At 43.5% G+C, this 24,058-nt stretch overlaps 1 protein-coding gene across 1 annotated transcript in view; it reads right to left on the bottom strand.

Annotated features, from left to right (window-relative positions):
- chd7 (chromodomain helicase DNA binding protein 7) overlaps window positions 1–22,291 on the bottom strand; it is a 72,204-nt gene extending 49,913 nt beyond the window's left edge. The window contains 3 exon segments of the mRNA XM_034612999.1: window positions 3,580–3,908; window positions 4,665–6,265; window positions 21,950–22,291. Coding sequence (XP_034468890.1) covers window positions 3,580–3,908; window positions 4,665–6,144 — 1,809 coding nt within the window. The 5' untranslated portion in view covers window positions 6,145–6,265; window positions 21,950–22,291.
- Between the last annotated feature and the right edge of the window lie 1,767 nt (window positions 22,292–24,058).

The following is a 24,058-nucleotide window of genomic DNA, read 5'->3' as shown; positions in this document are numbered from 1 at the left end:
TTTCTGTTCACACCTAGCATTAAAATGCGGCCTGAATGTGTCTCTTGTGACCACTTGTGCTTGGAACTCATTTCCCTGCTTTATATGCAAATAAACAAACATTTGTGTCTGTGAAAACTAAGTTATGGTTACCCCATCTCAGAGAGAGAGAGAGAGAGAGAGAGAGAGAGAGAGAGAGAGAGAGAGAGAGAGAGAACGTCCTGATCAGATCACCCAGGAGAGATGTTACTACTGGGCCTGAACGAGGTCTAGAAGACAGATCCAACACCACCAGACCTGGTTGACTTTGCTTTCAACTCTGGCCTCCATTTGTTTTCCCACTTCCTGTTGTGCACATACTAAGATGAAAGGCTTTGTTTTCCATTTTAATCCTGATTAAGACAATTTGATCATTTCTGAAATAAACACATCAGCAGCAGTAGCAACAACTCATTGTGGTATTTTATGATTGTCTTGGTTTAAAAAAAAAAAAAAGGTGATTAGTCTGTCAGGCCATGCAGAAGTTGAATGCCTTGTAATATTAGACTGAATTCATCCCTTGCATGAAATGATTTTTGTCCAGTGACTACATTTTATTATCTTCACTCGTTCCCTTCTTGAAGCTTGATTACATTTTAGAGGACCAGCTTTGGGCCATTGCACTGTACATATAGGTAGACAGATGCTAAATCTGAAATGTAGACTAAAGGGTTGTGTGGTGTGAATTGAAAAATGGGACTCAACTAATCCCTGATTCTCCATAATTTTGGACCAATTCCAATACAGAATTGTTGATAAGGTTATAGTGTGAAAGTGGTAGAGACTTCTATGATTCATAAGAGGACCACTATAAGCACAAGGGCATAAACATTTCAATATCATTTATGCATTTTCATGTTGATATCAATTTCTCTATTTGCTTTTATTCTATTGTTTTAACTTTTCAGTGTATTGTTATTGTTATAGAGAAAAGTGCTGCACATAGATGCACTGTATGGATGCGTGTGTGAATGGGTGAAAGTAAAACTGTACTGTTAAGCGCTTTGAGTGGTCAGCAAGACTAGAAAAGCACTATATAAATACAGACCATTTACCATTCTAACCAGCTTTTCTAAAAAAGGTACAGTTTAATTTTGATTCAAACAACTTTAAGCAAAATTGAATTCTGTTTACCAGTCTATGAGATGGCCAATGAGTTATGAACTTGTGGGGTAGGTACTGCACACTGTTTTCTTATACTATTAAAAAAATGTGTATGTTGAGCTTACAGATATTGCACATGTTGAAAGCTTAGATCTCACTCAAATCATGCAGGCAACTGTTTGGCCTACAACATCTAAACCATTAAGTGTGTGTAAAGAAGAAAATACCCCCTCCTCATTTAGACACTGGTAGTGGCTGCTGCCTGTCTTAGCTCTTGAGGTGAGGTGGGATTTCCAATAAAATCACTCAATCACCAAAAACCGAGATGAATCAGCTTACTAAGAACTAGCTTGGTGAGGTGACCACACATTCTGGTGACATTTATACCCAAAGAGAATTATCTGTGTCATCTTTAATGACAAGGATGCAGCCAAACTGATCTGCTGTGACGCTCTATAGGTGGTTTTCACTTTAATTACTATTAAGGCATCCATTGTCCAGACAGGGCAGATGACACAACCAACATTGATTTCTTATGAAATGTAGACAGAAATAAGCATTATGTTAACAAGTGATGAGCACTTTCAATTTGATGAGATTCACACAAACAAGGACACTAAATTCTCAGAGAATCATGTCCTCGAAGCTGCAGAGCCGTGGTGAGATGGATGGTACGGCACCTCACTGACAGCGTGTATGAGCGGGGGGAGGGGCGGGAGAGGCATGTTATATGTCAGCTAGAGTGCGGCACGCAACATTGTGTGCGTGAGATGTAGAATAAAGGTCACAGCTCAGCACTCTGCCAGAGCTGTGACCTTGAGCTGCTGACGAAGACGCGCGTGCGCATGTGTGCGTGCATGTGTAATAACCATGCTTAGTGAACAGATGGAGCTTAGAGTACCAGACATACAGTCATCATGACTGACTGGCCAGCTTGGGGTGTGTGGCTCTTTCTAACAAGTGCATCATGAGGCTCAGAGAGAACTCCCTTCCTGTGCTGCAGACAGACACACAATAACACACATACAATCTGAGTACTCTTCTAGATAGGCTATCCTATTTCTCTAAGCACATTTGCCATCCCATTTCTGACCACACCATCTCAAGCCACAGAGTCAGAGTGTGTGTGTGTGTGTGTGTGTGTGTGTGCATGTGTGGGTAATGACGGGGGCTGCCGGGCCTGCAGCTAGAGTCAGGGCGGCGCACGCAACTTGCCCAGGCGAGGACCAGGGCTCACCAGTCAACCTGCCATCTAGGTCAGAAGTGCTGGATAAATTAAGTGTGATGGCTGAAATGTCAACCAAAAAAATGCAACAACGCAGGCTTGGTGGTGGGTTGGGGGCTGGTAAGCAAGCAGAGGGGAGTAGTGTGGACAAGAATGGAAGAGAAAAGGAGACTAGATCTCTGTGTGTGTGTGTGTGTGTGTGTGTGTGTGTGTGTGTGTGTGTGTGTGTGTGTGTGTGTGTGTGGGGCCACAGGGCAGCTATTGTGTGTGAATGGGTCAGTGGAGAAAGGGGGCTTTGAGCAACAAAACAAGCTAATGGAAGCCAAGGGCACGTGACACAGGCAGCGGTGACTGTGCACGCTCACACACAAACATGGAAGTTGCCATCGAGAACTGCTAACCTCTTCCCACCAGCACTCCCCTCGTTCTAGTCTCCTTTGCTAGAGATCCTGGACTCCCTCTCTTGAGATCTTTGCTTGTTTTCCCACTTCATTCCTCTTGGTGTTATCCCCTCCCCCAATCTCTTAATCACCCTCCAGCTTTTTTCCACTCAAAGTCTCCTCCTTTCCTAAACTGTCTGTCTCTCTGGACATCCGGCTACACAACATTAACTACTAAGAGATGACACCCCTGAAATGGATAAGACAAACAGCCAGTCAGGCAGACAGACAGGCAGAGAGAGAGCGGAAAGAGAGGAGACGGGGAGAAAGGAGAGACAGGAAGGGAGGTTTCCTCTACAGAGGAGGGGGAGATGTGGGAGCAAAAGGGAGGAGAGATTATGCTGGTGGCGCCTCTCTGTGTGAGCATGCATGTGTGTATGTGTGTATGTGTATTGCACACGTGTCTCAGGATATGCAGCTCACAGGAAACAAACAGCTGCAAAAATCTATTCCCTCACCGCACACACACATGGAAACAACCACACACAAGGCCGACTGAACACACAAAAAGGAAAAAACGCTGATATGAACACACACACACAAAACCCCCATGCCCAATGCACCGCTGTGTTTTCAAATGTCACGTACACACATCTATGCACGCACACACCACACACTTCCCTTGCACTCCAAACACACACATTCCCCCACCCACATGAAAAATAAACATTCAGATGAAATACACCCACACATGAAAACAAATGCAGAGTTTTCATCTCTGTCAAACACATACACACACGCACACACACAGATTTGCTATCACATCAAAGGGTTTGTTTGACGGAGACTCACCTGTACGTGAGGCACTTTTTGTGGAGTAAGAGGGGGTGAGGAGAGTGGGTGAGGGGCAGTAGATGTGGACGCCCATGGGTTGGATCCCTGGCTAGATTGTGGGGGTGTGCTCTGCAGGTGGTGGGGGGGCAGGTGTGTGTGCTGTGTCTGAGCGTTCTGGGTGGGTGGCGCCAAGCCCTGGTTTGAGGCTGGAGCTCCATGTTGACTGACAGGTGCACCCTGGAAACCCAAGGAAGCGGATTGCAGGGGCTGCCCACCTCGAGAGGCCTGCTGCTGTGCCTGGAGTATACGCTGGTCTCCACTCTGGCTGACTGGAGCTTCATGAGGTCCTGGGAGTAGAGGAGGAGAACACCACAATATCATCCCTAACTGTATTAAAGTATAATGCCAGTAACAATGTGTTTCACTTCCTGTCCATCAACAGACACTGCTGGTGAGTACAGTGCCAGTACTCACATTCCTTTTTGTATCAATCTTACAATCACCAAAAGCTTTTATAAAGTACTGTAATTGACAACTGTCTGCAGAAAGTAAATTTCTAATAAGTAACAAAAACAGAGTACAAAGATTATTTTGCTTTTTGCAAGCACTGGAAAGTGTAATGACATGGATGTTTCTAAATTACTTCAGTAATTCACTTGTGTACCTGTGGGATCAATTAGAGGTAAGTAACTTAAGAGTGTCTTGTTGATCCCTAGTCAAACTGTGTTTAAATGTACTGTATACAGTGGGTGCAACTGCATCTACAGCATGTAATATCATCTGTGCCCTGAAGAGATCCTTATAACAGTTCTCAGTTTGCTGTATCGTTCAACCCTATCATCTGGCAACACACAATGTTGCCAGATACCCCTTGTCCTTATGTCAATCTTAGTCTTAATTCAAACATGATACAGGGTATGTAAACACCAAATGTCAGTTGTCTTGTTATCATTTCTCAGTATTCAATTAACTAACAATTTTTTCACAGTGTAAATTGCATCTGCTCTAAAGTAGTTTAAATGCTTGAATAGGCACCAATAAACAGAACAAAGTGAGACCCATATAAAAGCAACATAGAGCAGCATTAACATTCTGGTGCTTACCTTGCTGTTGCTGGAGCTGAGGCCTATTTGGGCCCATTTGTTGACCACGCTGCGGCCCCATACTGGGATATATCTGCCCTGCATTGGGGGGCATGTTGTGGGGCTGCTGGTGTTGGGGGGCAGATAAAGGGTTTTGGGGAGTTCTCTGTGGATGGGGCATAGCATTGGGTGGAGACTGCAGGGCTGTGTACCCTGCAACCTCTGGGGGCCCAGCTAGTCCTGCGCTAGGGGGTCTGCCCTGTTGGGGAGGAGGCGTTGGGGCTCCCAAAACCCGCATGGGGGACATGGATGCGGGGGAGGGGTAAGATCCCTGAGCTGGGGGTGCAATGTGTGACTGGGGTTGATTTTGGGACTGGGGCGCATTCTGGGGGTGCTGGGTGTGGTTTATAGGGTGCATAGGCTGGCCCTGCTGTCCTGTCTGCTGCTGCATAGGGGCAGAATGGGTTTGAAGTGGCTGTGGTTGGTGTGGTGGTGCAGGGGGATATCGTTGCCCCTGCTGCCCAGCTGCTGGGCCTGATCCATGGTTAAACCTCTGACCAAGCTGCCCCGGTCCCAATGCCTGGCCGGTGTTAGTACTGACTGTAGTATTAGCACTCTGGCCCATCCCAGGTCCAATGGCTCCATACTGGGCCTGATACCCAGGGTACTGGCCTCCCCCAAACCCACCCATACCCTGTTGGTGCTGGTGGGTATGCGCAGGCTGTCGGGAGGGGGAGTGTGGGTATTGGGGTGTGTGACCCATGTTGGGATAGACCTGGGGTGTTGGTTGGGGCTGTGGGTGTCTCATCTGGGCCCCTCCCATTCCAACATGTCCCATGTAGTGAGATGGGTCCTGAGCAGGAGCTGGTGCCATGCTCTGTGGTGGATAGTGTTGGTTCATGCGAGCTGCATTGGGTGTAGGTGGGCCTTGCATCCCACCATAGTTGCCTTGAGACATCTGGTAGCCTGCCATCTGATTGGGGCCGCCCCCTGGTTGTGTTGGAGGCTGCTGATACGCTGATCTGCTCTGCTGCTGCGGCTGCGGCTGCTGGCCCCAAACTCCACTCCCACCTCCTCCTGCCCCAGCCTCACCTGGGTACCCGTGGTGGGGGTTACTTGAGTTAGCTGGATTATTATGGTAGTGGGAAGCCATGCCGTTCATGGCCACATTCACATTTGGTGTCCCCTGGCTGGGACCATTCTGGGCCATCATTCGTCCTCCAGGTGCACCAGATTGATCGTAGCCTGTGTAGGGGCCGTGGTCGTATATTTGCCCCAATTTAGGCTGCCCTGGGCCACTCCCAGCGGCATGGATCATCCCCTGGTGGTAACCCCTGTTTCCCTGGTGCTCATGGTTCAGAGAGGGATTAGTCTGCTGAGCTAGGGGGTTGGACTGGCCAGGGGCAGGCTGCTGAGGAAAGCAGCCTCCTAAACCATCTAATCCATCTGAGAACAGCCCTGCATCGTCCCCAAATAGACTCAACATCCCCGGGTCCGCCATGGCTGGGTGGGGGGCCCACAGATGGAGGGGACTAGATGGAGGAAGGTATGGTGTGCAGTGAGGAGCTAATCAGATAGCTGCTAATTTGGAGCGTGTTACTCCATGGTCCTCATTACAGTTCCTGTAGAGACAGTAAGTATAGTATTGAGTATTTTCTATAATGTAGTTATTTTAAGCCTACTTTTTACAAAATATCTTACTAAGTCAACAATTTAACAAAAGTATTTTTTTCCTATAGTAGCTAGCATGCATGCAAAAAAGATTTCCTCCAATCAACAATTTAAAAAAAAGTTTATTTACTATCAACAGGAAGCAAACAATTTTATCTCATTGTTTGGAACCACTGAATATTTCATGTGGATCAAGTCCACCAGCCTCATACAAACTAACTTTTAGACATTACAGCAGTCATATTAGGTGTCAGGCAGAAGTGTTCAAACCAACCCAGACAAAAAAAAAACTTTAGTCACAGACCCCAAAACACTGCCTCCAAGACCTCCCCGTCTCCATTTTATTACCAAACAAAAGAACTTCTTTCTTTTTCAACACACACACACACACACACACACACACACACACACACACACACACACACACACACACACACACACACACACACACACACACACACACACACGCACACACACACACACACACACACACACATTCAATGACTTCCAAGTGTGTGTGTGTGTGTGTGTGTGTGTGTGTTAGAACAAAGGCCCCAGCAGATGCAACTCTGTTTGAACAGCAGCAGCTGCCATCCAGTTAGCCAGCAATCAGCCAGCCAACAGACCAGAGAGGTTTTCTATGCACCAGTCAGTCAGTAGTTAGCTACTAGGTCAGCAAGCCATTCAGCTGTCTGACTACCTACTCAGTCAGTCCTGGCAGATGTGTTAAGACAAGGGCCTGTGCTCGTCTGTGGATTTCCCTGGATATAAAAAGGAAAACAAAAGTGTATACTACTTTATTAATAAACTAGCTGTATTTGTGTGAGGGAAAAAATTCAGAACTCATGGGGTGTGTGAATATAATCAACATCTGAGGGACTGGGTGACTAAAGCAACAACCCAGTCTGCAGTGAGGGTAAAAGGCACTGTAAGTTGATCTAAGCATGCATGATGAATGAGTAGGTGTGGGCCATAGCAGAGACTGAGATGTGATAGGGGAGGATTCATTGAAGCTTCAATGCACTGCAAAAAAAACACCCAATCCGACTTCTAATGCTACAGATTTCCCCTCCCCCCTTCACCATACCTCTTTCCTCCTCCACAATTCCTCCCCTTAACTAATTCATAACCAACAGCAGGTATCAGGGCAAAATGTTTGATTACTAACTCACATTAAATAGTGTGCATTCATAATTCATTTCACCTTTATAACAATAAATATGTTGTACAGCTAAACTGTGCCGAGTAGATTGCACAAACACTGGCGGTACAGGTGGTTTTGGCTAAGCAGCTCTGTTTTAGAGGAGCATCTTAAGTCTTAGCGGCAGGCTAACAGCTGTGTTTGACTATGCAGCCAGCTCAGGATGCACCCCACCTCTCCCCTGATGCATCCTGGGCAGCTCACAAGTCTATCACAGATCTGTCCTTTACCATTATTTTGCCTTATTTTCCCAATCATCATCATCAGCTTAGAGAGATTGGGAAAAAAGGTATTTAGATACCCAGCCCCATCAGACTATTATATATATATTATAGAGTATTTTAGAACAAGTTTTAAACTATGTGATTTGATTGAATGCTTTTAAATCCATTTTAGAAGACCAGGAAATGGAACCGCTGGCATTTTAATGTTTTGGACCAATGTTGCAGGATGTTTGGTCTGTTTTGCACCTAAATTCTTGTTTAGGTTGTATCTCTGTCTTGTTTTTTTTTAACCAGTTGAACTTGTACTATGTTTGTGTTGCTGCCTGTCTTGGCCAGGACTCCCATTACAAAGAGATTTTTCCTGGTTAAATAAAGGTTAAAGAAAGAAAAAAAAGATAACAGAATTCAACAGCAGGGGTGTGTGAGTATATACTTATAGATACATAAATGTGTATGTATTTATAAGTATATACTCGCACTGTGGACTAATATATATATATATATATATATAAATAAATGATGTGTGGATTTGCTCATAACTATAGAGGTAACAGTTAACAAAGAATGACCTATATGATCCCCTTGCTGAATTTAGAATCATGCATGGATGCTAGACATATAATTGAACCCTCAGCGTAACTTGTATTGTGGCCCCTCGATTTAGAAACATCCTAATTGAAGCACAGTTACTATTTTATGAATTGTGAACAACAGTTTCAGTACCATAGGTGACATCTAATAACTAACAGAAGAAAATCAAAGATATTCTGTTTACAGTGATATTTAAAAACAGAAGAACTGCAAAGCCACACACATTGAAAGTGAAATCAGCAAATTAAATAATATATTATAATTTATCAATTATAGAACTCTCTTAAATAATCTCACACAAACCATCAGTCTTTACAAAGAGCAGCGATTCAGCAGTTGTTAGAGGACTTGTGTTTGGCAACAACATCCATAGTACTATAAGCAGCATCTATGAAACTCTGCTGTTACATCACGTCCTGTGTATTTCAATCACTACAAGAAGAAAAATGTGAGTGTGTAGCAGGTGAGAGTAATCAAGTGCAATTTCACATCCTTTGCTGCAAGCTACTACAAAGGCAAGTGATTTCCTGTCAGCACTGCCGAACACACTATATTATGCTGTGAAATCTACAATATAGCATAAATGTAGCTATATAAGCACTTGCTGGCTACTGCGTGTGTAAGAGTTTGGGTGAGAGATGGCCTTAGTGTTGTGTCAGCCTTGAGGATCATCACATTACAGCTCTGATTAAAAGTAGCAAGCACAGACATTCATATTCTTTTCACAATCTCCTTCAGCCATGGAACAGACTAGCCTTCTCTCATTCTCTTCCATTTCAGCACAAGCGTGAGCATGAATCTCCATCTCTCAGCAGACACACACACACACACACAAAGTTTGGCATTGAGGCCCAGCTGTTACTGCAGAGGGAATTAGGTGATCGGTCAGTGTGCCGGTTTAGACGTCAAATCTCATCAAAGGATGAGGCTTTTAGCCAACCACATTCCCATCCTGGTCCCCGTCCCCCGTCGTAACATACACGTGTTGAGTGGTCTGGAGTGGGTGAGCGCATTTACATCCTATCATGAAGAACCGCAGGTTCAGGTAACAAAATGTTGATTCTGCTGTAGCACTGTACTTTCCAAATACAGTCAAGTGCAAGAATCAGGCATCGTTTACCTCACAAACAAGAAGCAGCATAACAATTTTTGCATTCGTAACTTTTTCACCAAGTGCATGAAACTGCAGTGTGGTGTCTTGCCATCTGATGAGCCTTCACACTGGACTGAGTGGCTCAGATTCCATCTTCTCACTGGTAAATGTAGCAACACACCCACACCAGCACAGGCCCTTATATTTTGACTCAGTGCTACCATCAGTGTGAACATGTCAACATCATAGCGATGAAGCATGCCCTCAGGAACAAGTCGAGTGAAACAGAAGCGTCAAAAAGCTGTCATCTCTGATCACTCATTATTGTTAATAGTGTTGATTCCCAGGTTGTCATGAACTGAATGTTGTCAGACAACATCAGAACCCATATGTAGTGTTTTGATTGGCTGAAAATACTGCCAGGTTATTTTAGATTTTGGACTCTTGGTTGGACAAAAATCATTTATCGGTTAACTGAAAAAATACATAATTGTTAATTGCAGCCCTACAGCAGTGTCACTACTGATCTGCCAGCCTTGGTCAAACTTAGCATGGGCCAAAAGTATAGGTGGTTACCATGTGCTACCAGAAGCAGAAGAGGCCTTCAGGCTCCTGCACTACCTTCCTTTCAATTAACCATCCACTGACAGAAAAAGACAGCAGTGAGTAAAACAACTGGCTGTTGAGGCTGTGTTCAGTTATATGGTTTTAAAAGTTGTACATGTTCAACCCCTTAAAAAAACAGGGGTCAGTTTTAAGATGGCACAGTATTTGTTGTCCATTATTAGTTGTGCACAAGTGCCTCTGTCTCAAAAGTATCATTAGGTAACCGTTGCTAAGTAACACTTATACATACCAGTTAATATTGCTGCCATTATGAAAATAAAAACTTGCATAATTCAGATTTGTTACATATAATCCTACCAAAAAAAATCTGGTATAAAAATGGTACAGAATTGATGATGCCAGAAAATAAAAAGGTTATATATAAAATGGGAAAGTACAATGGATTCTATGTGACGAGAGGGAAAGGCCCTAAATAAATGAAGCGATTAATTGATTGATCTAAATGAAAAATTACGGTGAAAATTTCCACTCAGTGTTCCTTGAGTGCAATGGCAATTCGTGTATGTCCCACCAACAACCCAGGAACAACTAAATATTGCGTTTGGAACCACAGTCACTTTGGCAGATATGTTTGAGAAATGTTTTCCCTTAATAAATTATGTTCAAAATAGGTGACAAATTCATTTTGAGCAAACAATTAACAATTTATTGTAGCTATAATAGACAGCAATAATTATGCTATACTGTTAGGCTAAGTAGTGTTAATGATGGAGCTGTGGTCTGTATCTTCACATCAGATCAGATATTTATATATAACCTGAGAAACCAAACTGAAGCAGTGTGGGAAGCTGACAGGAAAAAGCCTTGCTCCTCTTTTGTGTTGCAACTCCAAACAAACTATGTCCCAAAATAAAACTCTGAACACTGTATCAGGACTTTGACCTTGAGGTGGCACTTTTATTACCCAGTTTAAACAAAGTGAGATGAAATATGAAAAAAGGGGGTTGGTCCTGTCACTGCTGGAGGCAGACGCATGAGCCTGTGAGTCCAACAACATAATTAACAGCTCCACAAGCTCCTCCTCACCTGAAACCAAAAATAAACACCAAGTGGCTCTAACATGGATAGTTTTAGCCTACTTGATAAATGAACTGGCGATCACCAGCAAGGCTCAGGAATTCACACTGACTGTGCAGCTCTGTCAAAGCACAATTATCGAGGCCATTCGCTCAGCCAAGCCGAAACCAAAGAATATCAATGCCAAGTTAGTGCAACTGAATGGCCTCTGTGACAGCCAGTAATTCACTGTATAGTGCATAAGGGATGAGCCTTCAGTCAACCGAAACCTAAACAGGAACATTCAACGTACAGCCCCAGCACAAGTGATTTTTTAACTGATAGTGACACAAGCAACTAGATTTATTTTACATGCATTTAAAAAAAAGAAAAGAGATTATCACAGTATTACAGTTTTAATTTGTTATCTACTTGTACGAATAAATATGTTTGCTATTTAACATGACAAAATGTTTGTAAACCCATGTGTTATTTTGGGTCAAGGATCTCCAAATATTCCATTCTACCTGTCCTTAGATTGATTAACAGACTGAATGAAGATGTGTTAAGTCACTGATGTTGCCTAGAATAAACTTTTGTTTGAATGAAAACCTGCAGGGACTCATCCATTCATGGACCTCTCCTTTTTCTTGCTCGTAAATATTTGAAGAATCTAGTGGATCAGATCTGAGGGATGATTACGTTATCTTTTTTTTCTTTCAGCTACACAACTTTCAACAAAATAAGGACATTGCTGGTTTTGCATCTCAACTAATGTTAAATGTCATAACTGACTATTCAACTCCAAATCCCTTGGTGTGCTTGGTGTTAGTCTGCGGTAAAGGAAGAAATGAGGATGAGCGATTAGCCAACAGCAACTCAATGCAGTCCTGTCTGTGCTGTCAAGTTTGGCGGGCTAAACTGTCTGTAGCCTCCAGGCTTTACGACAGGAAATCTCTGCCATGTCAACAGCACCACGTTTCCTCTGAGACGCAGGCAGGCGGGCACAGATAAACACAAAGCCACAGAAACAAACTACGCCAAAAGCTCAGCAGACACAACCCAACTAGGCACATGAAGTGAGTGATCTCCCTCTTCCTCTGGAGAGCATGTGTGCACCCACCCACCTCCCATTACCACTAGGATCTAAGTCGCTATAATTTATACCTTTGTTCCCAAATGGAGGACAGCGCGCAGGAGCTGGCTAGCTGTGTGTGTAATTACGATCAAGTGAGGGGATGCAGGGCCGTGTGTTTGGGGCTGGGATTTGAGGCCCGGAAGGAAGGAAGAGAGAAGAGGGAGGAGGGAAAGAGAAGCAGTGAAGCTAGAGAAAATCTGGTTATTTTACGCACGACTGCTTCGTTAATGGACAGTGTGTGTGTGCACGGTGTGCATGCCGGGGAGTGAGTGTGTGTGTGTGTGTGTGTGTGTGTGTGTGTGTGTGTGTGTGTGTGTACGCGTGTTTGGGGGAGAGGGGTGGGCGGTGGGGGTGGGTCAGCAGGAAAGGGCTGTGTTTATCCAATCTGTTCCCTGCCTTTACCATGTGGTAGGAAAAACCACTGGCCGGCTCACAGGCTGATCACAGAGGACACAGAGGGCGAGAGACAGGCACAGGAGAGGGGGGTGGGGGGCAAGGAACCTGCTAGTGTAGTGTGTTCGAATCAGTCACAGGCCACCTTTGGGGACAGATTTCAGCCTGAAAACCAGTTAACTGGGGACAGCTTGTCCAACTGGGTACAAAAGCTGTGTCCCCAGTGGGGAAAAAGCTGATTTTTGGGTCAGTGTAGTTAGGGGCTTGGGGTAAGTCTACAGGAAATAAACACAAGACAATGTAATATTCCCAAAAATGACCCATGACAGCATGTGTATGCATTCACATGCTCACATCCACATTACTACGTTTTCATTTGTTAAATGCTTCAATTCTGCTACTGGTATCCACACTACTAAAAAAGCTTTTGTGGAAAGAGAACACTTTAGTTTTCAATTACAGTTTTCAAACAAAAACGTAGTAGTATGGATGTCGCCTGAGCTAAAAGAACCTGTTAAATGGTTTCTGAAATTAATTGTCCACTCTCTGGAAATCATTTGTTAGTATATTGAATTATTTAGAAACTCGTTCATAAATCTTCCAAATTTATAGTGTCACATGCTTGAGGTCAAAACTGCATTGGGGCTATACCATGAACGCTTTGAAGCTTTGACCAATGCTATGGTAATTAATGTGTATGCTGTATCAGTATATGAACGCTGTGATTTTGTGTTTAATGCAAAGGCAATTCACAAGCAACCTTCCACTTTCTGCTTAGGATTAAATTAAATTATTACGAAGGCTACTCAGATATGAAAGTGTATCGACAGTGAGCTGAGCAGTAAATCTAAATATCCTAATATGAGCAAATTAACACTTAATGTAGATGTGATCTCTAGAGAAACTGACCCACAAAGACTAACATATTTCTACAATGACTTTATCTTATTGATAGTCATTGTAGAAATATGGTTAGAGGGATTTAGAAGGAGCTGAACGGGGCTTATTACATCCTGATAGATATTCATACGTGAGCTGCTTTCACACATGCACTGGACTCCGCAGTTGCTCCATATTTTTTCTGGAGGAGGTGCATGTGTGAACGCAAAAGTCAGAGTGAGACGCTGCGCTTCTACGGACTTTATCCGCCTGGCCTCCTAGTATGAAGTCAGTAGAAATCCAGGACAAGTCGATGTTTGAACACAGCAGGAGTTCCCCAGCTGGATTGACCGCGAGCGAGTGACAGGGTTGATGACGCTTCTAACATGCGGCAGACATAAAAATGAAAAGAAAATCAACAGACAAACAACTTTGGTTTAAAAAGCAGTGTCATAAACGTAGAAGACTGTCGAAGATGTGGAGAGTTTGTGGTGATAAGTGCTGACAACGGTGTCAGGGTGCTGTAAACGAAATCATGCGATCTAACCAGCGGAGTTAATACGTCACTTCCTGCTGCAACTGGCTGCTCCACCTCTCGCCTGGAAAATTTGGGGCGAAAAAGGTTCGGTGCTACTGTGGGGAATAGAAAACATCAGACTAAACCACACATCCAACTCTTAGGTGAATGATCTACAACAGCAGAGACCATGAAAGGTTCCACTCCTGTCAGAGAAGGGACAGAAATGTGAGGCTGGTGTGACACAGACCCACCAACACTGGAAAGTTAAAGACTGAACAAAATGGCATGGTCTGATGAATGTAGATTCATCAGACCTGAGGCTGAGGCTGCAGATGGTAGAGTCAAAATCTGGAGTCAACAGCATGAATCCATGATGCCAAAGTGCCTTGTGTCAACAGTCCAGGCTGCTGGAGGTGTGATCGTGAGGAAAATGTTATATTCACACAGTTTGGCCTTAATCTGATAAAGAAAAATGGTTTGAATGTCAGTGTATCCAAGTATTGTTACTGACCATGTACACCTTCTCATGGTCACAGTTTACCATCTTCTAACTTCCAGTAGAATAAAGCTCCATGTAACATGGTAAAACTGGTTTTATGAACAGGATAGTGAGTTCAGTGAACTTCAATGATCTGCTCTGTCACCACATGTGAATCCTGTCTTTGGCCTCGTACACACCTGGTATTAACATGTGTTTTTTGTGATCCAATCACAAGCAGACAGCTCTAGGTACAGGTGTGAACACAGTCGGGCTGGGCCCACAACAAATATCGCAATATTTTTAGGCTATATCTATATATCTATATATATCTAAATCATGGTACAAATGTTAAATTCATAAAAGTCCAGAGGAAGTGGCTAAGCTAGCGGACGCTATCATTTCCGTAGGTTCCTGAATTCACCTCGTTGGAAGATATCAGCGGACATTTAGGCTTAAAACACGGTGTAAATGTCGGGGCATGCCTTCTGATCATTGAGCAGCTGTGGATCATAGAGGAAACTGTTTTCACTGTTCGTCAACAAAGTCACTGACCAGCTACTTCACGTGAATGCGCCTCGCATCTCACTGTGTAGCGGAGTAAGTGGGGGCGGAGCCCCGGGGCCTGTGTGTGCGTGTAAACTTCAACTCGCTCCGAGCACAGACACACAGAAGCGTCTTCTCTCGCTGGAGTGAACGCCGCTCACGTTCATCATTTATAAACTGATTCGTTCGGTTCAGCGTTCACAAAGAATATGAGCAAACTGTCAATAACCATCTCTGGACTCTCTAAACTGGCTGGGACTCTTCACTTTCTTTCGTCCTTCTCATGCTCTGAGTATCTTTCCTCCTGATACAAAAATACATATGCAGGCAGGAGAGGTCTGTTGTGAGAACGGCAGGAGAAGAGAGCGAGAGAATCAAAACTTTAAAAAATGTCATGCCGACGGCTAAAAAACGTGACAATTTATACTCAATGGTCAAGATATAGTGATAGCCGCGATACATAGAGTATATTCGATATATCGTCCACACCTAGAACGCACTCAGATTGGATAGCGATCCGATCATGCCAGACCACATTCAGAGGTGGTCTGTGCCCCATGTGTCCACATTCTTTAAACAGTTTGAACGCAAATCCATCCTGGGCCAAATGAAGGACGTCCTCTGACCCGCTGCAGTTTCAGTATGAATCTAACTTGTTTTTTCTCTTCTCCTTGATTTGTTTTTAATCACCGCCACAATATCAACACATGATCGATACTTTCCTTAAATCAGTAAAATCTTTCTTCACTAGCTACACGAGATTCATTTAGATTCTCTTGACTCGTCTCTCTACCTGTCTTGCGCGCACACACACGCACACGCACACACACACACACTTTGGGCTTAAATAACACAAATGAGGTACATGTTAATTTGCATGTAGAGCGGGGAAGTGAGTGCCGATCACAAGTGGTCACAGGAAACGCATTCAGGATGCATTATAATGCCAGGTGTGAACACAAGTACTGAACGCTGGCCACTTGTGATCGGATCTCTCAGGACAGTTGTTAATACCAGCTGTGTACGGGGCCTTTGTGATGTGAAAAAAAGGAGATTAGCTAAATTAATATACAGCAATGATGCGATGCAGTCATGTCAACTTGGAGCAGAACCTCAGAGAAAAGGTGCCAACATCTTGTGCAATCAATGACAGGAAGAACTGAGGTCACCTCTCACTCAGGTTTGTTGACAGTAATAAGCAAAGTAAGGAGAATCCTTTCCATCTGAATTAGTCATTTTTTTGGTAAATATTCCAATACTGGTGTTTGACATTTTAATGTAGAGGGTGTAAACCTACATGAACATCAGAAATCAAACCATTGCAGGTGAGGGGGGGGGGGGAATTGTTGCTTGGGGATGCAAATAAGTTACAGAATCATTTTGTCACTTTTACAGACTTTGGGGGAAACCCTTTAACAACCTTTGTCATAATTTCAAAGGTAGACCTTTCAAAAAGGACAGGATTCCTCACAAACAGGGAGGGAGTCTGCTCCACTTCTTCAAAAAGAAAAACCACCAGTGATTTTAGGCTGTTGATAGATTAGTCATGAGCAACAAGAACCTCACAGACCACACTCAACAGATTTTTGATTAAGATTCCAATTTGATACAATAGGAACAAGATACAAGCAAAATAAAGGTTTTTTTATTATTAATTTCTCACAATCCTTAAAAGGAACTTTGTCTCTATGCTATAACAAACAAGAAGACACACACCCACAGAGCATAGAACAGACTCAAGCATGCTGCCCCGACATCTCCCTAATCTATCACTGCTATTGACATCGACTGCTATCACCCTCAATAGGACAGGCAGGTCTGGACTGTTTTCGCTCATAGTGGCCACTTCCCTGCCACACCTGCCTGCCCACTAACAACCAATTAACTTCCAAGAGTCCTTCCTGTAAAGCTCAGGGGTAACTTCTCCCCTGACACACACTCATTTTTCCTGAGTCAGTGTGCTCTGCTGGGGTGGTCAACCGAAACAGGTCTTCAATGAGCAACTCATATGAAAAGAGCAGGGCAGCCGTTGACAGATATATAAAATGCAGATATTATTTTGTTTCTTTTTTCATCTCCTAAACTAATATTTATCAAATGAGACATTGAAATGAACAGAAATTGCTTGAACCTAAAGGAAAAATAAAACATTTTGAAAATAAATGTGTTTGTCAGTTTACTTAGGTAGATCTCCTCACTACAGCCAAAAACGCATAATAAGTGACAGAATAATTTAAGATTTAATGTGAAAAATATTGCCTGGACATTTCAAGGAAATTGCATTAATTTCCTCTCGCTCGTGGTTAACCTTCTGTCTTCACCTTTCTCTCCCCTCTCCAATGTTTGCATCCATCTCCCTTTTCCTAACTAGATGTTGATTCCACAAACTAGCCATTTGTCCCCATGTAAATTACTCGAGGAATTGTGATTGAAAATGAGAAGTGGATCGCTGCGTGGATTGCCACAACTAAGCATTTTAGATTTCCGTGGCACTGAAGTCATTTTCAGCAATGGGATATATCTCCAGCTGCTGACACAAACATTTCCAGTGGAGAGTCATGGGTTTTAGCTTTGCTTATGTGTTTCCAAGTAGCAGTGAGGCTAGACGTTGCATATGAGCAAAGGGATGAAGAGGAAATGCAGGATGTGCCACACATCAACACTAGGAGAGGTCAAGGATAGATTAGAAGGCATGCACACATATAGGTCAGAAATGTACTTGACAGGCTGCCTCCTCTAACACACACAGAAGGAAAAAAAAACACATTTAGTCCACACACAAACACTTGAGAGCTATATTAACACCAGCCTCTCTTCCAAGCACTGGGTCCAAAAGGCCCTTGGTGCAGAGGGGGATGGGGGAGACAAGTGAGGAGAAGAGGGCAGAGGGAGTGACAGGTGAGAGGACGGGATGAGAGAGAGTGAGAGAGACAGTCATGACACTCCGTTTTGAAATTCGCCATGGTGCTTAAGACCCCCGCTAACCTCTTGGCTAGAAATGGGAGGAGGGGAGGAAACAGACAGACTGGCAAAGATGAAGAGAGTGAGAGAGACAGAAAAGGTGTGAATGAAGAGTCGAAAGGAGAGGAGGGCAGAGGGGGAGTGGGTGGGTGAGGGGGTGGTGGTGGGAATATAGATGGCAAGATAAAAGAGAAACAATGATGGGACAAACAGCACCACTTCTCATCTCTGCTAACAGGGCTGCCATCTACCACACATGATGATAGGAGACAAAATGGCCACCCTAACAAACACCAGCACTCTGACTCAGACACCCAACACCAGGCTCACAATGCTAAACTGTCCATCAGGAGTGCTGCAGCACCAGGTGTTATTTACCCGACTGAAAAGACAATGTTGTCTCAATACTGGCCTTAAACCAGGTGGTCAGAGTAATCCACCTTCAAAACACAAGTTTCTGCCCGACTACAGCAAGGGAATGCTCTTGTGATTACACTCTAGTCTGATGTCGCACTAGAGAAAGAGCTGCAGTGTGGAAATGCTTCAGGAAGGAAGTTGGTAAAAACATGCAGCAACCTCATAAATACAACAATTACTACAAAGTATGCATATCAGAAAGCTGCAACCCCTAATAGACTAGTTTCCTCCTAACCAGTTTTAGATTTTCCAGAAAAACTTGTGGCCATTGCTTTATATATATATATATATATGATGTGCCACAAGTAGCCCACTAAAAAAAAGTATCCAAATTTCCGACCCGTGAGTTGCAATCGGATGAGGTAAAAGACCTGACACAAAACGAGCGAAGACTAGACTGATGGTGATAGTGTTATCAGCAAAGCTGAAAGTTAGCAGGAGCAAAATCCTCCTCTAAAGTTATGAGAGAAAGTCATTATAGACTGCATGTCCATTTCCAAACTATAACCAACAGGGACACTACACACAAAGTAGTCAAATGTGACACTATGAATAAAGACGCCAACCCTGGCCACAAAATCATCACTGCTGCCAGGTGCAAGTTATGGTTCTCCCTGTATGCCTGTAGGGGTACTAACTGTTAATCCTATGACCTCCACTTAAAAAGTTCAAGCCTTCTTCCTCTGAAAAATTGAGGAGCAGTATGAAAAACATTGAGAATTGATTAAAAGGTCAATAGAAAATGACAGTGTGGGTGAAATAGTCAGAAAACCAACACTGGTCAAACTAATGATTCATAGGTCAAAACTGCAGGGGAACAGCTTACTCACAGGCGTGACACGCTGATGGACACCTGTCTTACATAAAGGGTGGCATTTAATCCACAAGATAAAGTGACTGAACCAGGCAACAGCATGAAGCAGACTGGTTGGTTACATTTAACGTGTAATTAAAATGTCAATTTGAATGAATTGAGATAAGTTAGAGGGTGTGACCATGTGGAGGACGAGCATTAGTGCATGGTAGTACAGTGGGAATTTAATTTCATCATTCAGTGAAATCTTACTATTGTGTTTTGTAGGGTATGAGTAGCTTCGCTGCATGTGGTGTATCCCCCCAACTGACCCCTAGTGTAAGGAGGCAGGGATTTCCTGACTGTGTGAGGCCATGTCAGGCACACTGGTAGCAAGTTGGGCACTGGCATGACAAACTTCTACATCATTCAGCCCTCATGGTATGAAGCACACAGCGTAAATAAAGATTACATTTTTTTTAATAAAAAAAAAGGAAAAAACAACAAGGTTATGTAAATAATACCTGGGTATTATTTTTTTTACTTAAGGCAAGCAACTCCAAGGTCACCAACACAACTTCCAGAAAGGCCCATTTCCGTTTGAACCAATAAAAACAAAATGGTTAAAACGGCTTGTAATCTGCCTAAATTAGGACATTAAAAACATAGGTATAAACTGCAAAAAATAGATCCACATTAACACTACATTTAGATCACATGTGGGGGAATTTAACTTGTGTCCAAGTTTCAGCTAAATCCAACCAACTATCAAACCAAGGCAGCCTTGAAGCTGAAAAGGGGAAAGAAGTGCCTCAACTTTAACCACAAGAAAAGACAGGGACAAACTAGAGACCAAATAGTGCTGAACATCTGGTGTGTGTGTGTGTGTGTGTGTGTGTGTGTGTGTATACGGGGCCTCTTATCTCTCCCTCTGTGGCCTGCTAAACATGACTAGCTGCCATCTTGGCTCACAGAAACAAGGTGGTGGGGGTAGCAGCTCCTGGCTCTGAGGCAGCAGGAGGAAAATAACGAACTAATTCATCTCCACTGAATATGTCAGACTGTTAATAAAGCCACCATGTGAGAATGAAATGAAACAGTGAGTGTGTTATGAGAGTGTGTACGTAGAGGACAGGTTTAACGTTTTTTGTATTTCAGTCATTTCAGCGCAGCCAAAGTTGTGCGGGAGCGACAGGGTGACCATTATATAAGCTGACCGACTACAGAGCACATAATGGCGAAAGAGTGCAGCGCCACAAACCCAGGCAATAAAGTGTGTAGTGAAGAAAAAGAAAATCACACAGCGGTGAGTGGGTCCCGTGGAGATGAGTGGCCTGAACCAGCACCGGCAGGTGTTGTGGGCTGCCTGCTCTCCGGTCCACTCCGAGTAACAAGTGTAGCCATGCTGGTTATCAAACTTCACCCGCCGGATACAATGCAACATGACAAAACCTACTATCACGGCAAACGCTAAACACGCAGAAACGCGTGTTGCGGACGCGAGGTGTTATTGTGGCTTTGAACTTCGATAAAAGTGACACGAAAGATGCGTAAAGTTTCTTGCCCGAGAGCAATACCGAGCCGCTTCGTAGTTAGCCCCTGTGAAGGGGGGCTACGGAGTGGTCTAACAATGAGGATGAGAAGTGGCTAACAGGCTAGCTGAACTTCTGTGTCCTAGCGCTGGGCTAACCTCCAGCGGCTAGCACGGCTAATTAGCCTATCAGTGGTATTTTGCACGTCGTTCCGGACCGGGGAACGACTCCCTCATCTCGGCTTTTATCATTAAAATAAACACTTTCCACCTTGCACCGAGGCTATGGAGCGGCTCGGGAGTCTCTCTCATACATTTGAATGGGTTTCGCTGTAGTAAATCGTGTTAAAAACAAGGTGAAAAACACGGTCGTATGGAATGACCGCCTGGCCTCACAGATCCCCCCTCCTCTCCTCCACTGCTCTGTCCCTTCCGTCCAATACAAGTGGCGACTACTACGCACACTTCACGCTGCGCTCCTAGCCATTAAAACACGCGTTCCGCTGAAACACGACCAATATGCAAACTTTTATGTGGGAACACTTTAAATCGAGCCCGGCGGAGCGTTTGTTGGCGATATGTGCCAAGTATTCTCCGCTGGGAATCTCCCTGAGAGCTGCGCTCATTCAGTCGGCCAGTGACTCACCTCTACGCTCGAGCCACCTCGTGTCTCCTGGAAGCTTCAACACAATTAGCTAACAGGGCTAACAGTCACTCTTTAAAAAAACACCAGCAACTCCACACTCCACTGAAGAAAATCCAACAAGTTGCCGGGGGAGCGGACTCGGAAATAGAGACGCTCTCCGTGTGTTTTCTTTCCACTTTATAACTGACTAATGGGACTGTTGTGCGTGTGTGTGCGTGTGTGTGTGTGGTGTGTGTGTGTGTATGTGTGAGCGAGCGATACAGCGGGTGGCAAAGCTAAACTTGCTATTGTTAGCATGTCGGCATGGGAGCTACATGGACCTTCAATGACTTTCTGCTGAAATGAGGGAATAAAACTGAAGCTAAACCAAACCAGCAGCGTCTCCATTCAGCTGGATGTGAATGAAAATACCCTCCGGCTGAAAACCAAAGTCGCTCGGCGGATTTAAGCGTCCGATAGCGCTGTGGAAAAAAGTATGGAAAACTTGCCATTCAGCCAGAATAGAAAGGGTTTTAATTCAGAAGCGTTGGTTCCAATGAAACTATCGCACCTGGACCACATATTCAATTCACACATTCAACGGGGGCATTTGTTAGCTTACCCAACAAGCTCGGTCACTTCGGGGTTTTATCAAATCAACTCCGTGCTGGCTGGTTAGTATCTCCGCTTGCTTGAAAAAAAAAAAAAAAAAATCCACCGTGGTCCTTTTTTTCGTTTGAAATATAAATAAACAGAGGAAAAAAAGTTCAAGTGTTACGGTTTTCTCACGAAATATTTCTCCTGCGCGTCTCGCATCCGCAACCTCGCCGACTCGTGTGCGTTGCTCTTCTCTCCTTTGTGTTAATTTCACTCGAATCGAGTTTAATCCGATCGATCCCTCGGCTGGTCGCGCTCCCGAGTCCTCCCCTCCAGACACTCGCTCACCTTCCTTGGCCAGGGGGGGCGCGCTCCCGAGGACCTCTCATACAGATAAACAGCCGGCGTGCGCGGTCACTGACCCCGCCACGCCAGTGCGAGCCTCTGGTGGAGTTCCAGTTTAGGGGTGGAAAAAAATGATATCTGCTGCGAGAAAGATGATGCTTTAAAACTGCCAGAGTGAAAGAGACTTATTTTAATTTGTCTTAATGGGAAGATGCGACAACACGACAGAAGACAGGAACCTGATTTTGAGAACCTAATTCAAACCAGTACCATTATTTTTCATGCGTCTAATATGTTGATAAATAAATACAGAAATAGTTGAATGTAGGATGTGGCGATAGGTCTAATCTTTGTGGCCATATAGATGTGATGCTTTAAATTTATATGATTCATGTTTATGTTACAATTATATATTTTAGATAGATAGATAGATAGATAGATAGATAGATAGATAGAGAGACAGACAGACAGACAGACATATATATGTCTATCTATCTATATATAAATTGATAGATTGATAGATTGATTGATAGATAGATAGATAGATAGATAGATAGATAGATAGATAGATAGATAAAGTAAAAGTAAGACGCTGTACAAATAGTCAACAACTTATCAGTAATATATAAGAAAATGCTTAACTTAAGTGAGGAAAACATAACAAACAACCAGAACCAAACATATTGTGCGAGGGTAAAAGTGTATTTCTATGGAGGATGTACGAATTGTCAACAAATTACATTATTTAACTTATATGAAGAAGGACTTAAACCAAAACCAACACCAACAATATTGTGAAGAGAATTACGGAGGTAAAGAGATGTGTCAATGGAGGCTAAATTTAAGTGAATATAAAAACAAAACCCCAAAACCATATATATTGTGCACAGGGGCTGATAAAAGGTGAGAATATGGGCTGGTGTGATGTGAGCATAGAGGCAGCCTCATGCCTAAAGTCCATTTCAGCCCTCCATGTCTGTGACAAGTGCAGATGTATGGCCTGGGGGACAGAAGTCTGTACAATGAGCAGGACAGCAACAGCAGTCTGCCACTGAATAAACCTCTCTGCTTGGAGAATGTGTTGTGTCTGGACTGTCGTCGTCCATGATGGTCAGCAGTTAGTTAAGAAATCTGATAATTCACTGGATAGGAGTTAGTTCCACACTGTGACGTTTCTGGTGTTACAACTTCATGTTTCATGATAAATTAGCCAGTGATATTGACATTATTGGACCCACCAGGACCCTCTCAGTAAGCACTGGGTCACTGCAGTGTTGTGACTGTGCGAAGATGTCGTGATCTGTAGTGTAAAATAAGCTGGGACAGGTCTTGTTCTTGATTTTTCGAAAAAGACTGACACAAAGATGATTCATAACTTCAAATTTTATTAAGACACACCACACAGTAGTTCATTAACAATGTTTAAGGCCTGTTGGTATTTACCTTGTGTTTTATACTTTTCTACCACATTCACACATGCTTGATCTCTTTTTGAAAAAATTATCCTCACAAAACGACATATATTTTGATTTCAAAAATAACTGCACGCATCTACATCAAAGGTGGCCTAGTTTAATGAAATGGGCCTCTTTCCAGTGCTGTGATTCCTCTTTAAGTCAGGGACCTTCGCAGCTACAGTGGCCTGCTAGTGCCAGTCTGCTCTGAACTCCTGAGGAAAGCTACATCTACTTATTTAAAGACAGCAGCACTTCATATTACACATACAACAAATTTGATTTGGTGTGCTTGAGCATAAATATCCAAATAGGGAATAGAATAAAAATATTAA

The sequence above is a fragment of the Hippoglossus hippoglossus genome, chromosome 17, assembly GCF_009819705.1.
Source record: "Hippoglossus hippoglossus isolate fHipHip1 chromosome 17, fHipHip1.pri, whole genome shotgun sequence".
Classification (NCBI taxonomy): domain Eukaryota; kingdom Metazoa; phylum Chordata; class Actinopteri; order Pleuronectiformes; family Pleuronectidae; genus Hippoglossus; species Hippoglossus hippoglossus.
Note: the sequence above shows the minus strand (reverse complement) of the source record. Positions and strands in the feature narration are given on the sequence as shown.